The sequence below is a fragment of the Salvelinus fontinalis genome, unplaced genomic scaffold (genome assembly GCF_029448725.1).
Source record: "Salvelinus fontinalis isolate EN_2023a unplaced genomic scaffold, ASM2944872v1 scaffold_0002, whole genome shotgun sequence".
Lineage (NCBI taxonomy): Eukaryota > Metazoa > Chordata > Actinopteri > Salmoniformes > Salmonidae > Salvelinus > Salvelinus fontinalis.
This window is the reverse complement of record NW_026600211.1, coordinates 67455-85694: the sequence shown is the minus strand read 5'-3', so window position 1 is coordinate 85694 and position 18240 is coordinate 67455. Positions and strand designations below refer to the sequence as shown.

Genomic DNA, 18240 nt, shown 5'->3' with positions numbered 1-18240 from the left:
CATACGTCATGATCCATTAGCTGTCCTCTGCCTCATGACCAAGCACTTGCCTTTACCTCGCTTCAAACATCAACCCCATCTCGTTTTTTCTACTCTTTTCTCCATATTCCTCTTTTTCCATCCTTCTGAAAAGCACTGCTGTAAAACAATGTCTCTCCCTACCTCTCTACTCCTGGGATGCTTCTCAATAGTCTAGATTGGCTTCCTCTCCTCATCTGCACTGAACTTGGTGGATGCACACCAGGAATTTGGTTTTGCCTTTCTAGCTCTGTCACATCAGTGCAGAAAGGAGACGAGGGGACTTCATTTTGACTATTGAGACGGGCCCCTCTACAATCTACTGTCATTCTGGTGTATATATTACAAACAGATTGCATCGCTCTGTCATTTTACTCCTCTGTTGATGACTTTTGTCTTTTCTTTCACATTTCTATCACTAGTTTTTTAGTGTAAATACTTTTAGTCCAACAACTTCTGGTTTGAGAAGAGAACAACAAAGCATATTGAGAATGGAGACAAATGTGAATCCCTGGGTATTAGTCTGTGTATATTATTATATGATAACATGTATGATGTATTAATAATTCCAAAAAATATTAAAAACCAGTAACATTGATTTTTTTTTATCGGGTCTGTCTGTCCATTAAAACCTTCCGATACTTGTGTGAAGACGTAATAGAGACAAATCATTTATTCAAATTCAAAAGGCAAATGGTTTTAAATGGCATTAATACATTATTACTTTACATGATCTCTTTTATAAACCATGTTCACACCGTTATTAACCAGATTTCAGTTTAGAAACGGTTGTTAGCAGACCGGTGTAATGGTCAGACCTTCTCAAGCAGCAGCAGTGTCTGATCATAGTAGTGTACCTGGCCCTGGTTTGATCACATGCTATATTCACACATTCCAGAGCCTTTCCCAGCGTGATGAAGATCAGTGCAGATAGTCACAGCATACATAGAAACAGACAACATATTTGGCTGTATTGGCTAAACCACACACACATTTCAAGCTCTGATCAAAGAAATGGCAGAGCCCACGATGCTGCAGGGTTATCAGGTATGCTGTGAACAGTCAGGCTGTTATGAGGCAGCACATTGGGCTTTGGATGGTGGTGGGAGTTGAGTGTGGTGGTGGAAATGTAGCAGACCTGGTAGTGAGGGATAATGGTGATGACAAATGTTTGGTTGTTTTTTGGAAGTGTAGCACAGGGGTAATGCCGACTGAGACAATGCTTTGGCCCTGGCAGTAAAGGTGTGTGATGTGTGCGGTCAGAGTGTGTGTTTGTCTGTATATGTGTGTGTTCCATTCCAGTGTGATCAGCGTGTGTTCCAAGCGAGTGTGAGCAGGGAGTGGGCTGGAGCACTGGAGGAGATGAAACCCACAGCAGGATCATACACCTCAAACTGGACCTCTGACGACGACCTGCAACACACACACACAGTCTCACATCAAGGTAACACACATATCAAGTGTTAACACACACACTTTCACCCACCTGTTGAGGATGGTAAGCACCACTGACCCGTCTGGCCTGACGAAGGCAGAGCTTTCCAGTTTTGTTTCCTGACTGAAGGACACACCCACTCTCTGAGACCCCTCCCACAGGAACTTACTGTGTAGCAGAGTTAATTTACTTGTGTTATATGTACATAAACACATACAGATCAGTGATCACCAAGTAAGTTAGGAAAGAAAGGTTCATATTATAAAGTATTGGTACAGGGTGTCAGACCTGCCCAGGTGGGACAGTACAGTACCTGAAGTGGGCCATGCTATAGAAGGTGGGACAGTACAGTACCTGAAGTGGGCCATGCTATAGAAGGTGGGACAGTACAGTACCTGAAGTGGGCCATGCTATAGAAGGTGGGACAGTACCTGAAGTGGGCCATGCTATAGAAGGTGGGACAGTACAGTACCTGAAGTGGGCCATGCTATAGAAGGTGGGACAGTACAGTACCTGAAGTGGGCCATGCTATAGAAGGTGGGACAGTACAGTACCGGAAGTGGGCCATGCTATAGAAGGTGGGACAGTACAGTACCTGAAGTGGGCCATGCTATAGAAGGTGGGACAGTACCTGAAGTGGGCCATGCTATAGAAGGTGGACAGTACAGTACCTGAAGTGGGCCATGCTATAGAAGGTGGGACAGTACAGTACCTGAAGTGGGCCATGCTATAGAAGGTGGGACAGTACAGTACCGGAAGTGGGCCATGCTATAGAAGGTGGGACAGTACAGTACCTGAAGTGGGCCATGCTATAGAAGGTGGACAGTACAGTACCTGAAGTGGGCCATGCTATAGAAGGTGGACAGTACAGTACCTGAAGTGGGCCATGCTATAGAAGGTGGGACAGTACAGTACCTGAAGTGGACCATGCTATAGAAGGTGGGACAGTACAGTACCTGAAGTGGGCCATGCTATAGAAGGTGGGACAGTACCTGAAGTGAGCCATGCTATAGAAGGTGGGACAGTACAGTACCTGAAGTGGGCCATGCTATAGAAGGTGGGACAGTACCTGAAGTGAGCCATGCTATAGAAGGTGGGACAGTACAGTACCTGAAGTGGGCCATGCTATAGAAGGTGGGACAGTACAGTACCTGAAGTGGGCCATGCTATAGAAGGTGGGACAGTACAGTACCGGAAGTGGGCCATGCTATAGAAGGTGGGACAGTACAGTACCTGAAGTGGGCCATGCTATAGAAGGTGGACAGTACAGTACCTGAAGTGGGCCATGCTATAGAAGGTGGACAGTACAGTACCTGAAGTGGGCCATGCTATAGAAGGTGGGACAGTACAGTACCTGAAGTGGACCATGCTATAGAAGGTGGGACAGTACAGTACCTGAAGTGGGCCATGCTATAGAAGGTGGGACAGTACCTGAAGTGAGCCATGCTATAGAAGGTGGGACAGTACAGTACCTGAAGTGGGCCATGCTATAGAAGGTGGGACAGTACCTGAAGTGAGCCATGCTATAGAAGGTGGGACAGTACAGTACCTGAAGTGGGCCATGCTATAGAAGGTGGGACAGTACAGTACCTGAAGTCAGCCATGCTATAGAAGGTGGGACAGTACAGTACCTGAAGTGGGCCATGCTATAGAAGGTGGGACAGTACAGCACCTGAAGTGGGCCATGCTATAGAAGGTGGACAGTACAGTACCTGAAGTGGGCCATGCTATAGAAGGTGGGACAGTACAGTACCTGAAGTGGGCCATGCTATAGAAGGTGGGACAGTACCTGAAGTGGGCCATGCTATAGAAGGTGGGACAGTACCTGAAGTGGGCCATGCTATAGAGGGTGGGACAGTACCTGAAGTGGGCCATGCTATAGAAGGTGGGACAGTACCTGAAGTGGGCCATGCTATAGAAGGTAGTACAGTACCTGAAGTGGGCCATGCTATAGAAGGTAGTACAGTACCTGAAGTGGGCCATGCTATAGAAGGTGGGACAGTACCTGAAGTGGGCCATGCTATAGAAGGTGGGCTGTTTGTAGAAGATGTCTCGGCTGTGGTCCACGATGATGGGGCTGTCCACGAAGTTCTTCACCCAGTTGGGCCCTCCTCCTTGGTCCAGAGCCAGGTTCCAGTCTGTCCAGCCCACCACATAGTGGTTCAGGTCCTACAGCAGACAAGAGAGGAGAGGAAGAGAGGGAGAGTAGAGAGAGGAAGAAAGTGACTCATTCACTGTCTAGTTCGTGTTGTTGTGTTACCTGGCATTGCATCAGCATAAACAATCCTGTGATTCTCAGGAGAGTGACTGTTCCGATGCTAAATGAATGGAGAGGGAACAGGTAAGAGAGTCCTGTTTCAGTCCTGCAGAGTATTCAGAGAGAGAAAGGAGGGGTGAAAAACAAGAGGGAGGAAGAGCGGGAGGCATGGATAAACTGAGAGCACCATTCTAGCTTGTTCCCTAGGGCAACATAACAGAGCAGCAGTTTGAGCTGTAGAGTTCAGTACAGTATGAATGTATTTAACTCGCGCTGCAGGACATGACACAGAACTGACTTCATGAGGGACGAACAAAGAACAAGGAGACAAAAACAGACAGAGCTCACAGACACACCTTTAATTCATCAGTTGGCCCCTGTAACATTTCACAATCAGCACCTAAGCTACTAACTAGATCATACACAGGAATCTGACAAAACATTGAGGTCACACTCAACTTCTTTTTGTCTGATGTCATGCTGACCTGTTCAATTACCTGCTACAGTAACACTTTCACATGTACACCTGTACGATGTCATTCTCACCCGTTAGCCATACGACTAAGAAAGAGTACGCATTGACGATCCTCATTCTAGGTCATACGGCTATCTTACCTGTATGATGCTGTGTGCGTACTGCTCAGCTCTCTCCCAGCTACCCAGCCGTACTCCTCTGTCTGTGGGGCTCCAGCCAGCGCAGGCCTCTGTTCCAAACAGATAGTATTCTGGGTACAGGTGGTGGGTAGTGCCCAGGGAGAGCTCTGCCGGCACCAGAGTGTCCAGGTACCAGTGGACTCCAACACCGTGGATATACCTGCCAGCACGCACATCACTGAGGACCTGGGAGGAGGAGGAGCATACTTCAATATTGTCCAAATGTACACTTTCAACATTTCACTATTTCTTTATGGACTTCTCCCCTTTTCCCATGCATCCTTCTTTTGTTGACTCTCTCTACTCTCTGTCCTTGACCCTACCTTACCCCATCCCTTCATCTCTCATTCCTTTCCTCCCTCTCTCAAAGCCTACCCCTGTTCTTTCCTTCTTTCAGAGTCCCTCTCTCTCACCACTTTAGCCCAGTGTGGCAGTAGCAGTCTGTTGTCGTCCAGGATGAGGAGGTGTGTGTGGGGGTGTGTGGAGGTGTGCAGGGCGGGGCCAAGGTCCAGGCCCACCCAATCCCTCTGCTCCTCTGCTGTGAAGCCCAGAGCCTGGAAACTGGAGCAGAGAAAACAGATTACTGTTATAATATATGCCATTTAGCAGACGCTTTTATCCAAAGCATGCATAGATTTTACGTATTTTGGGGAATCGCACCCACTACCCTGGCGTTACAAGCTCCATACACTACCAACTGAGCTAAAAGAACCTGTAACATGTACTTCCTCTATAACTAACTTCATTACCAGAATGCAATTACTAACTAAATAACACTTCTTCCTGTTGTCAATTATGTACCTGCCTTAGATACACATGTAATATAAAGTGAGATGTGACCTGTAGTTGGTCATCTGTCCAGCAGAGGGCTCGTTGCCTGTGGTCACGGCCCAGAATGATAGGTTGTATTTGGCATACTCCTCCAGGAACCTGAGGGAGTAGAATGAATACTCAGAGAGAGGGGGAAAAGTCCAACTCCTCTGTAAGGCTCCATGTGCCCAGGTCTTTGTGTGTATACTGTATGATAACTGACATAGTATTTAGTCCAGGTCTTTGTGTGTATACTGTATGATAACTGACATAGTATTTAGTCCAGTTCTTTGTGTATACTGTATGATAACTGACATAGTATTTAGTCCAGGTCTTTGTGTGTATACTGTATGATACCTGACAGTATTTAGTCCAGGTCTTTGTGTGTATACTGTATGATAACTGACATAGTATTTAGTCCAGGTCTTTGTGTATACTGTATGATAACTGACATAGTATTTAGTCCAGGTCTTTGTGTGTATACTGTATGATACCTGACAGTATTTAGTCCAGGTCTTTGTGTGTATACTGTATGATAACTGACATAGTATTTAGTCCAGGTCTTTGTGTGTATACTGTATGATACCTGACAGTATTTAGTCCAGGTCTTTGTGTGTATACTGTATGATACCTGACAGTATTTAGTCCAGGTCTTTGTGTGTATACTGTATGATAACTGACACAGTATTTAGTCCAGGTCTTTGTGTGTATACTGTATGATAACTGACATAGTATTTAGCCCAGGTCTTTGTGTGTATACTGTATGATACCTGACAGTATTTAGCCCAGGTCTTTGTGTGTATACTGTATGATAACTGACATAGTATTTAGTCCAGGTCTTTGTGTATACTGTATGATAACTGACATAGTATTTAGTCCAGGTCTTTGTGTGTATACTGTATGATAACTGACATAGTATTTAGCCCAGGTCTTTGTGTGTATACTGTATGATACCTGACAGTATTTAGCCCAGGTCTTTGTGTGTATACTGTATGATAACTGACACAGTATTTAGTCCAGGTCTTTGTGTGTATACTGTATGATAACTGACATAGTATTTAGTCCAGGTTTAGGTGTGTATACTGTATGATAACTGACATAGTATTTAGTCCAGGTCTTTGTGTATACTGTATGATAACTGACATAGTATTTAGTCCAGGTCTTTGTGTGTATACTGTATGATAACTGACATAGTATTTAGTCCAGGTCTTTGTGTGTATACTGTATGATACCTGACAGTATTTAGCCCAGGTCTTTGTGTGTATACTGTATGATAACTGACACAGTATTTAGTCCAGGTCTTTGTGTGTATACTGTATGATAACTGACATAGTATTTAGTCCAGGTTTAGGTGTGTATACTGTATGATAACTGACATAGTATTTAGTCCAGGTCTTTGTGTATACTGTATGATAACTGACATAGTATTTAGTCCAGGTCTTTGTGTATACTGTATGATAACTGACATAGTATTTAGTCCAGGTCTTTGTGTATACTGTATGATAACTGACATAGTATTTAGTCCAGGTCTTTGTGTGTATACTGTATGATAACTGACATAGTATTTAGTCCAGGTTTAGGTGTGTATACTGTATGATAACTGACATAGTATTTAGTCCAGGTCTTTGTGTATACTGTATGATAACTGACATAGTATTTAGTCCAGGTCTTTGTGTATACTGTATGATAACTGACATAGTATTTAGCACAGGTCTTTGTGTGTATACTGTATGATACCTGACATAGTATTTAGCCCAGGTCTTTGTGTGTATACTGTATGATAACTGACATAGTATTTAGTCCAGGTCTTTGTGTATACTGTATGATAACTGACATAGTATTTAGCCCAGGTCTTTGTGTGTATACTGTATGATAACTGACATAGTATTTAGTCCAGGTCTTTGTGTATACTGTATGATAACTGACATAGTATTTAGTCCAGGTCTTTGTGTATACTGTATGATAACTGACATAGTATTTAGTCCAGGTCTTTGTGTGTATACTGTATGATAACTGACATAGTATTTAGTCCAGGTCTTTGTGTATACTGTATGATAACTGACATAGTATTTAGTCCAGGTCTTTGTGTGTATACTGTATGATACCTGACAGTATTTAGTCCAGGTCTTTGTGTGTATACTGTATGATAACTGACATAGTATTTAGTCCAGGTCTTTGTGTGTATACTGTATGATACCTGACAGTATTTAGTCCAGGTCTTTGTGTGTATACTGTATGATAACTGACACAGTATTTAGTCCAGGTCTTTGTGTGTATACTGTATGATACCTGACAGTATTTAGCCCAGGTCTTTGTGTGTATACTGTATGATAACTGACACAGTATTTAGTCCAGGTCTTTGTGTGTATACTGTATGATAACTGACATAGTATTTAGTCCAGGTTTAGGTGTGTATACTGTATGATAACTGACATAGTATTTAGTCCAGGTTTAGGTGTGTATACTGTATGATAACTGACATAGTATTTAGTCCAGGTCTTTGTGTATACTGTATGATAACTGACATAGTATTTAGTCCAGGTCTTTGTGTATACTGTATGATAACTGACATAGTATTTAGCACAGGTCTTTGTGTGTATACTGTATGATCCCTGACATAATATTTAGTCCAGGTCTTTGTGTGTATACTGTATGATCCCTGACAGTATTTAGTCCAGGTCTTTGTGTGTGTACTGTATGATAACTGACACAGTATTTAGTCCAGGTCTTTGTGTGTATACTGTATGATAACTGACATAGTATTTAGCCCAGGTCTTTGTGTGTATACTGTATGATACCTGACAGTATTTAGCCCAGGTCTTTGTATGTATACTGTATGATAACTGACAGTATTTAGCCCAGGTCTTTGTGTGTATACTGTATGATAACTGACACAGTATTTAGTCCAGGTCTTTGTGTGTATACTGTATGATAACTGACATAGTATTTAGTCCAGGTTTAGGTGTGTATACTGTATGATAACTGACATAGTATTTAGTCCAGGTCTTTGTGTATACTGTATGATAACTGACATAGTATTTAGCACAGGTCTTTGTGTGTATACTGTATGATACCTGACATAGTATTTAGCCCAGGTCTTTGTGTGTATACTGTATGATAACTGACATAGTATTTAGTCCAGGTCTTTGTGTATACTGTATGATAACTGACATAGTATTTAGTCCAGGTCTTTGTGTATACTGTATGATACCTGACATAGTATTTAGTCCAGGTCTTTGTGTGTATACTGTATGATACCTGACAGTATTTAGTCCAGGTCTTTGTGTGTATACTGTATGATACCTGACATAGTATTTAGTCCAGGTTTAGGTGTGTATACTGTATGATAACTGACATAGTATTTAGTCCAGGTCTTTGTGTATACTGTATGATAACTGACATAGTATTTAGCCCAGGTCTTTGTGTGTATACTGTATGATACCTGACATAGTATTTAGCCCAGGTCTTTGTGTATACTGTATGATACCTGACATAGTATTTAGCCCAGGTCTTTGTGTGTATACTGTATGATAACTGATATAGTATTTAGTCCAGGTTAAGGTGTGTACAGTATGCTACCTGACATAGTATTTAGTCCAGGTTTAGGTGTGTACAGTATGCTACCTGACATAGTATTTAGCCCAGGTCTTGTGCTCCTTGCCCCCAGGCTGGCCCTTCAAAGAGCCCTTGCCAGTGAGAGCACCGTTGGTCTTCAACCATGCGGGGGCGCTCCAGGCACTGGCCAGCAGAGACAGGGGGCGGGGCGACAGGGCCTGGGCTCGCTGCAGCAGGGGGATCTGGGATTGGACCAACAACAGGAAGTGGTGTTGTGAGTACATACATCCCTATTCCTCCATGACTGCATGGCCATGCACGACTCCAACTCCATCATCAAGTTTGCTGACGACAGTTCTGGCCATGTAGTGTACCACAGCTGTAAATACCATTCTTAGCCTGTTACCCGGCTACCGTCTGACATTCGAAGACATTACAGGTGCATCAAAGCCAAGACAGAGACAAGAAAACTGCTTCAATTACCAGGCCATCAGACTGTTGAACAGCCATCACTAGCTGTCTACAAGGTGATGCACACTCACTGACACCGCATACTGTCCCATGTTATAGAGACATTGAACCACTAGTCACTTCCTGTTTCACACTGTGTATTTAAATACTGTATCCCCGACATAGATTAAATATTCTGCAGCATTGAAGGTCCCTAAGAACACAGTGGCCTCCATCATTCTTAAATGAAAGACGTTTGGAACCACCAAGACTCTTCCTAGAGCTGGCCGCCCGGCCAAACTCCACTTCACAATAACAGCACTTACAGTTGACCGGAACAGCTCTAGCAGGGCAGAAATGTGACAAGCTGACTTGTTGGAAAGGTGGCATCCTATGATGGTGCCACGTTAAAAGTTACTGAGCTCTTCAGTGTGGGCCATTCTACTGACAATGTTTGTCTATGGAAATTGCATAGCTGTGTGCTCGATTTTATACACCTGTCAGCAATGGGTGTGGCTGAAATAGCCAAATCCACTAATTTGAAGTGGTGTCCACATACTTCTGGCCATGTAGTGTACCACAACTGTAAATACCATTCTTAGTTTAGCTTGTGGAAATCCCCTCGGTGTACAGTACATACTGTATGGATTTCATTTTGATATTGCTACAGTGCTATTTAGGTTGTTCATTGGATTCAGATGTTCTTGATTTCTTGCCTTTTTTCTTTTAATTGTTTGACATCTGACTGCAGTGTTTGGAGCTAGTAACATAAGCATTTCGCTGCACAGCTATAACACCTGCTAAACTGTTTACGCGACCATTAAACTTTAATTTGATATGTTTACGATCTAACAAGTCAAAGGAGAGAAAGAGCTGAAAAAAGAGAGCGAGAAACAGAGCGACTATCTAAGCCACCTTCATGTTAGTGTCCTCTGGTGCTAAGGTAAAGTTGTCCAGGTTGTAGTCTCCAGGTGAGTCGGCATAGGTGTACAGATGGGTTGAGAAGTCACAGCTGGCAATGGGCACCCGCACCACACTGTACCCAATACCTGGGACACAAAGCAACAGCAGTATACACACTTAACTCAGCCTTTATCTGACCAGGTTTGTCCCATTGACATAAAAGGTCTTACTCAAGTGAAATAGACAGGACTATTCTAGTAATTATGATTATAGCTATGGCCCTTACTGACACCCTGACCTCTCACCCTGAGCAGAGAAGTACTGTCGTAGTAGCTGGTCCTGTGTTCTGGGGGACAGAGACAGGATGTTGATGGCAGCTGAGTCTGTCATGGCTCCTCCAAACCCTCTGATCCTCTGGTACTTCTGGTAGGGAACCACAGTCAGCCTGAGAACTGGGAGAGATGGAGGGAGGGAGGGGGAGAGAGGGGGGTGGTCAGTACAGGTTCTGAAGGGTAACAGTGTGTGCAGGCTTTTGTCTTTTTTGTTTCCCACCCTTGGGCTAGTGGGGGCTGTTGTTTTCAGCCCAGGCTATTCTCACCTGCTCCAGTGCTGTTCTTCTGTCCCTGTCCCTGTCCTCTCTGCAGCCTGCTGCCAGCCTTACTGCTGGTGAAGGACAGGAACTGACCCAAGACAGGTAGTGTGTCCGACCCAATACTGTCACAGTGGGTGGAGTTACACTCACACACCACCGAGCCATGGCCAAAGTTACGGGCCACACACTCATCACTGCCTGGGGAGGAAAACCTCACAGGGTTATAGAGGGTCGTTCATAAGGGAAATGAGGAGCCGCTGTGTTTTGAGGTTAAATAACAAGAAGGGAAGCTATGGGTCTTGGGTCATCAGAGTCAATAAATGACATGACTAACAGTGGTAAACATGCTGATTTAAACAATACAGTTCAGAAACGTGTCATAAAGCTTTATGTGTTAAGTAGTTATAAACATGGTCATGGCTAGTTCTACATTTAATTCGACTAGTTAGTTAGTTCCCATGTGAAAGTGGCCATACATAACATACTGTACCTCTGGATCGTGTGGCTACTCCAATGAACAAAGCGAGAGGGATGAGTGCTGTTGACAATGGCATTCTATCTGTAGAGAGAACAGAGAATAACAACAGCATGCTGACAGGTGCTGTAGCCTACTATCCCCTGGTCATGACTCTGTTCCATTACATTATACATACGGAGTAACGTTAGGCTCCTTTAGTCCATTAGCTAGTGTCATTTTAATCCGCAACCAGTGCGCATCAGAGGTTCGTTCTTACCTAGTTTTTATCAGGATCTTTGACATATCATAAAGTGCACGTCAAGTATTGAGTCGCATGTTCAACTGATCGATTATCTCTGCTATATCCGGATTGTCCAAAATTGTATGGACCTCGATAGTCATATGACAAGCGCACTGTGGATACGTCACTTCGATATAAATTGTAGTTTACCGCTAGAGGTCGCCAGTGACAAATACAAGGTTGGGAACATTGCCCCCCATAGTAGTGTAACCAATGTGTAACGAGCCTGCAAAGCCACTGAAACTAACGTAGCCAGTTAACTAGCATAAACATTTCGGGACGATCATTTTCCATCAAATAATCAAGTTGTGGTTTATTTGGATGAATATAGTGCGCACCAACCCGGACACAACGCACACAGGCGCTACTCAAACTGAATGGCCCAGCTCGCCCAGTGTTGCCAATTCCTCAGTAAGGAAAGTAGCTATTGGCTGTCCTAAAAGTCGCTAGAAGTTGCTAAATGACGTCTTTGCCTGTTTTGCATAATTGGCCATGTGCATGTAATTGTGATGGACACTGTAGGAGAGAGGAATAAAGTCGTGGGAGAGACAAAAAGTGAGTAAAAAACACCCTAAATATGTTTAGAACTACAAATGAACTTTCTTCTGTCGATTCTTGTTTTTTTTTATGTCACAATTCCAACCCTCCTCCTTTATCTGGGCTTGGTACTGGCAAAAGTGACCCAAAAGAGACACTCTGGCAGAGTTACTTATTTATTTTTTAATTTTTTAATTTGGTTTGGTTTTTAATCTTATGGTCCACTTAGGAGCCTACAACAAGTCACAGTAAAACATGAAAAATTTTAACCATAACATTTTTATATTTATTTTTTTATATACAATCTACATTAACAATCTAAATGGACCAAAAAGAGACCATAGAAAAAACTGTCAATGGCAATGTGAGAAAATGATGGTAAATAGTCTGGCCCTAATTCAGGTTAATTGTTTTTCTTTCAGCACTGACCCAGCACTGACTTCAAAACAGTTAGATAAAATATGTTTTGAGGATCACTGTACATGGAGTATACAACCTCAGCCATGTAGCAGTGTTCACTGGACTTGGTGACTGCGAAATGCAGCCTAAGCTCCTCCTACTGGTCCAAAATGCGTGAAACCGCGGGTTCAATAGAGAGCCATCGTGTGGCACACACCTTGAATATCTGTAAAGGTTTCTCCCCACAGTTGATGGTTTCATATATGGCCTTGTAGGCCTCCCTGCGCTTTGGAGACACTGAAAACCAGTTATAAGTCTCTTGTACCAAGTACTCAACACTACGGGGGATGGTGTCGTTGGAAGCATGACTTACAGTAAGCTGCAGAGAGTGGCACACACAGCGAATAAGAACCAGATATTTGAGGCCATACTCCTCCTTGAGCACTTTATGGACCCCATTGTTAATCCCTGGTCATAACAGAGGCATTGTCAGTCCCTATCCCCAGGAGTTTCTCTTTTTTAAGACAACACTTCTCGAGGAAAGCCACAACAGCACGGGCTATAGATTTGGCATCTCCTCCCTCCAACTCAACAAACCCCAGAAATGTTGATACAATTGTCTGCTTGGTGTCACTAAAGTACCTTATCACAACCCCCAGGTACTTAGAAACACTTACATCTGTGGACTCATCGAGGAGGAGGCTGAAACGCTGGTCACCCACAACTGCGACCAACTTTTTCAGAAAGTATGGTGCTAGAACACCATTCATAATTTCTGTGCATTTTGAGGTGGGTAGCAGCAGTGGAGTCTGAGAAAGCAGCTCTACATGCTTCTCCAATGTGATCACATGCCAGGATGGAACAGTGTTCAGTGACAGCTAATGCCATGGTGGCCTCAGCCTTTTTTGCAGAGTCCTGGGCCAACCAAAACAAGCTGCCATTTACAGTTTAAAAAATTGTTAGAAGGCTTTGCCTTTTGAGTATGTATTTGAGTTGTCATGTGTTTTTTTTACATCACTAATTTTGGCATAGAAATCAGCCTTACAATACAGGCAGTATCATCTCCAATAAACGGCTTCAACCAGCCTTTGAATTCAGGGTTTGATTCCCACTTCTTTCTGTATTTTTGAGTGTAGACTGAGACATGATGAGCTAACCAGCTAGATGTTTAGCTTATGTCACAGAGAGGCACACACACAGTGGACAAGGTGAGTAAGTGACTGAGGCTGTGTGAGTCAAATGCAGTGATTTATTTTTGTGCAGTGATTTATTTTAGACAAAGAACATTTTACATTTACATCCCGCCCTGAATGTAAGCCATGGCGAGATCAGCTTCCTGCATGTGCAATTCATTTGCAGTCTGGACGCAGAGGGGTGAATATCTCCTGCTCTGACTGCAGCTGGGAGGGACTGCTGCGCGAGGACTGGGCCGCGTGTGAGTGCTTTGGGACAGGGGTGGGGCCCAAGGCAGCACCCGCTGCTCGTTGAGAAGAGTAAGAGCGATACGTGCTTTCACGACAGTCTCCAAAAGTCTCCAATAACACCAGAAAAAGTTGCTAGATTTGTTGCTAGTCGATTTGATGAAAATGTGTCGCTAGAGGGGTCTGAATAGTCGCTAAATATAGCAACAAAGTCGCTAAGTTGGCAATACTGGCCGCAGACAGCATCATCATATACAGCAACTCATTTGCATAACACTGTGTGATAGGCTGAGAGATATTCAAACATATACACACATTAGCTTACATTACCCATGTAAATATAATCCATGGATTCTATTTCTATGGCATTACCTTCTTAGACTGAAACACATAATTTAACTGACTAAACTTAAAACAATATATATGTAATCCACTGAGACATTGTACAGTGACCACACAGATAGAACAATAACCTAGTGTGGGTTAGTTATGAAAATCTTTGTCAATGCTTTCTGAATGTATATGGTTACCAGTGTTAAAACCCTCTAGCCAAGCGGGCTTCCTAACCGTTAATATATAGTTCAGTGCTCCTAACAGGTCTTTGGGGGCCACCCCCTGACCTGCTGCAATTGACTCAGGTGCTTGACACTTTCTCTTGTAGGTGCACAGGGCATCTCAGTGTTTACGTCCGTTTGTGTTGTATATGTCTCTGTGTCTTTGACTAGCTTTCAGTCCTGACAGTTTCCAGTTCCCTTTCAGCTGACACATCAACATCCCTTGGAGCCCACAGTTTACCATTTTTCTCCACACACAACACACACAAACTCTCTCCATTCCCTTTTCTCTGTGTGACCTTAGCGAGGAAGGCATTTTATTCTGAAGGGTAACCTAGGCAACACTGGTTTATTTTTCTCAGATCACCCAGTTTCCACCCTGTTTCCTGTTGTGCTCTGAAACAACCCCAGAGTAAGGTTTGAGTATAAGTAAGGTTATAGTGTACGATGGAATAATAAGGCCCATTCCACTGTACTACAGTACTTCATACAGCACATCTGGCCGTTGTTTTTGCAATTTAAAAGTAAGCTGACAACCTCTTCTGGTATTCACTAAGCCACACATATTCATTATTCTCATACCTGGGGGTGTCATCTTTAGATCAAACACTGTGGCCCTTCAGAATCTCTCTCTCTCTCTAATCATGTCGACTATCTCCTAACAATTCATTTTCAAACTTTGCGTAATGAAGAAATACAGAGATAAGACTCTTGGTGCTCATCAGCCACTCAACATTACAAAAGGACATGGCTAAATAATAGAAGATTCATCCAGAGTTGTTTGGATGGAAGCAGTGGCTAGCAGCTGTACTGAGGTAGCTAACGTTAGCTAGTTAGGACGTATCTTTGTTGATGTTTGATGTCAGACCGATGCTGAATTTGATTGTGAACGTAAAATACACTTTACTCTTTAAAGTAAATGCTAAAGTCCTCTTAGTGCACTAAGAGCTAAATATAGGGGGAGTAACTAGCCTATAAACTGATCATAACCCAAATGTTAGAACGTTTGTGTGGCTCAAAACTCATTTCTGGCATTGGTGCATTCAATTTGTAGTATAGTGGTTTTGACGCATATTCGTTTTATGTATGTGACAATAATACATATCTTATTTTTGCCCTACCAATATTTACATGTTACAATCACCACTGTCAAGGCATAACACCCCATTCTTCACATGTAATGCCTCCCCAGACTTGTTTGAATGGATTCAAATTCGTCTCAGTTTGCATTTCAACACGGCGCTCTGCTCTACCCTCTTTTTTCAATGTCTTTAACTGGGAGACCACTGGGTCTCTATCCTGTGCTTCCAAAAGGAAAGCTGCATGTTTGAACTAACTGGCTTGATTGAGCTCTGACTGCAGGCTCAATAGCGACACCCTGAGGCTTGTTGACGATGGCTCTCAGATTGACAGTAAACTCCTGTGGGTCGGCTGTGTCTACAGGTCACAGGTCTACAGGTCGGCTGTGTCTACAGGTCACAGGTCTACAGGTCACAGGTCTACAGGTCACAGGTCTACAGGTCGGCTGTGTCTACAGGTCTACAGGTCGGCTGTGTCTACAGGTCACAGGTCTACAGGTCACAGGTCTACAGGTCACAGGTCTACAGGTTGGCTGTGTCTACAGGTCACAGGTCTACAGGTCACAGGTCTACAGGTCGGCTGTGTCTACAGGTCACAGTTCTACAGGTCACAGGTCTATAGGTCGGCTGTGTCTACAGGTCATTACCTTAGTCCCTTCCCTTAACCCTAATAGCCCAGATCTAAAGACTCCAAAGAGCTGGAGTTTAGACTGGGACTGGACATACAACAACATTAATCAGGATTTAATCATGGCCCCAGGCAGCTCCTGGAGCAGGAAGGCTTGGAGCGTAGAGACACCGTCTGAGACAGAGTGGCGATGACCACCCCTCCACACGGAGGAGCGACAGAGAGAGACCCATATACTGTAGGGGTGTTGGTGTAAATGACAATCAAATATTTATTTTTGACCTTTATTTTAACAGGGAGTCCCATTGAGACCAAGGTCTCTTTTGCAAGGGAGCCCTGCATCTCACAATTACACAACAAATGACACATAGGAAATGCACCAGAAAATAAATATACAAAGAGAACACAATAAAATACAACACACTCATGAAATCAATCACATTTCTCAGCAAAGAGGTCCTCAATAAACACTTAAATGCCCAAAAGGCACCAATACATCCATTTGTAGGGAACTCTGAAGACTGTTCCATACATGGGGTGGAAAGAAACAGACGGAATTTCCAGAGTTAACCATTCCTATGATCGGGTAAAGTAACTACTTCTATGGGTAAGTAATGATGTCAGGTAATGTGGGGTATAGTAACTACTTCTATGGGTAAGTAATGATGTCAGGTAATGTGGGGTATAGTAACTACTTCTATGGGTAAGTAATGATGTCAGGTAATGTGGGGTGTAGTAACTACTTCTATGGGTAAGTAATGATGTCAGGTAATGTGGGGTAAAGTAACTACTTCTATGGGTATGTAATGAAGTCAGGTAATGTGGGGTATAGTAACTACTTCTATGGGTAAATAATGATGTCAGGTAATGTGGGGTATAGTAACTACTTCTATGGGTAAGTAACAATGTCAGGTAATGTGGGGTATAGTAACTACTTCTATGGGTAAGTAATGATGTCAGGTAATGTGGGGTATAGTAACTACTTCTATGGGTAAGTAACGATGTCAGGTAATGTGGGGTATAGTAACTACTTCTATGGGTAAGTAACGATGTCAGGTAATGTGGGGTATAGTAACTACTTCTATGGGTAAGTAACGATGTCAGGTAATGTGGGGTATAGTAACTACTTCTATGGGTAAGTAACGATGTCAGGTAATGTGGGGTATAGTAACTACTTCTATGGGTAAGTAACGATGTCAGGTAATGTGGGGTATAGTAACTACTTCTATGGGTAAGTAACGATGTCAGGTAATGTGGGGTATAGTAACTACTTCTATGGGTAAGTGATGATGTCAGGTAATGTGGGGTATAGTAACTACTTCTATGGGTAAGTAATGATGTCAGGTAATGTGGGGTATAGTAACTACTTATATGGGTAAGTAATGATGTCAGGTAATGTGGGGTATAGTAACTACTTCTATGGGTAAGTAAAATGGTCTGTTTCGTGTGGCAATGTGGGAGTTGCAAAAGGAAATGCAGTGTTTCACACCCCTCTGTCCCGCAGCCTGCTACACAAAAAGCTACATAGGCATGGTTCATAGGGTTGGTTCCTGCAGGTGACTGGCTGTTATCGCGCTGGCTCAGTTTCCCAAGAAACTTCCCAAGAAACTGAGCAATGTCTCCTATCTTAACTTCCAGAACATATTCTGGGCATTCTGCCAATTGGTCACAGTCACCTGCACTAACCAAGATCGAGTGAGAGAAGATGCATACTGTGTACAATTCCAGGCTCTCTCTTCAGACTTTAACATTTCCCTTACACGTGGTATGGGGTTCTTAGAAGAGAAGTGCACTGAACCAATCACGTTGCAAGACTGGAGCCCAGACTAATAAAGGGCACGTTAACACTGGACTCACCATGTCCACCAGCTCCCCTAGTGGCCGACCCTCCTCAGTGCTCTCCCTCTTAGTCCACACGTACCGCTGCCTCAACTTGATCTAAAACAACAACACAAGGAGAGATACACTAGTCACACATACAGCACACCTCAAGTTTACATACATATCTTACTTCTTATGTTAGGATTAGGGGAGGGAAAGCTGATCCAAGATCTGTTCCTGCAGGCAACATGTACCTGGCGCCCACTATCTAGCTGAGGAGGAGGAGCTACCTTGGAGAGATAGTTTTCATTGGTGGATCTGTAGGTGTGTAGCCAGTTGGAGGCATGAATTGGCTGGTCAAAGCGGGAG

At 43.3% G+C, this 18240-nt stretch overlaps 1 protein-coding gene across 2 annotated transcripts; it reads right to left on the bottom strand.

Moving 5' to 3' along the window:
• Window positions 1-676: 676 nt before the first annotated feature.
• Window positions 677-11575, bottom strand: LOC129841897 (lysosomal acid glucosylceramidase-like). Of its 2 annotated transcripts, XM_055910247.1 has the most exons (12): window positions 11409-11575; window positions 11165-11233; window positions 10681-10872; window positions 10388-10534; window positions 10095-10228; window positions 8799-8971; window positions 5205-5294; window positions 4778-4925; window positions 4326-4550; window positions 3459-3622; window positions 1505-1621; window positions 677-1431 (listed from the first exon to the last, which is right to left on the bottom strand). In XM_055910247.1, the coding sequence occupies exons 2-12, from the start codon at window positions 11226-11228 to the stop codon at window positions 1326-1328; spliced, it is 1560 nt and encodes a 519-aa protein (XP_055766222.1). In that variant the 5' UTR covers window positions 11229-11233; window positions 11409-11575; the 3' UTR covers window positions 677-1325. The 2 variants fall into 2 exon arrangements, with proteins under 2 accessions (XP_055766222.1, XP_055766223.1); XM_055910248.1 differs by lacking the exon at window positions 1505-1621.
• Between the last annotated feature and the right edge of the window lie 6665 nt (window positions 11576-18240).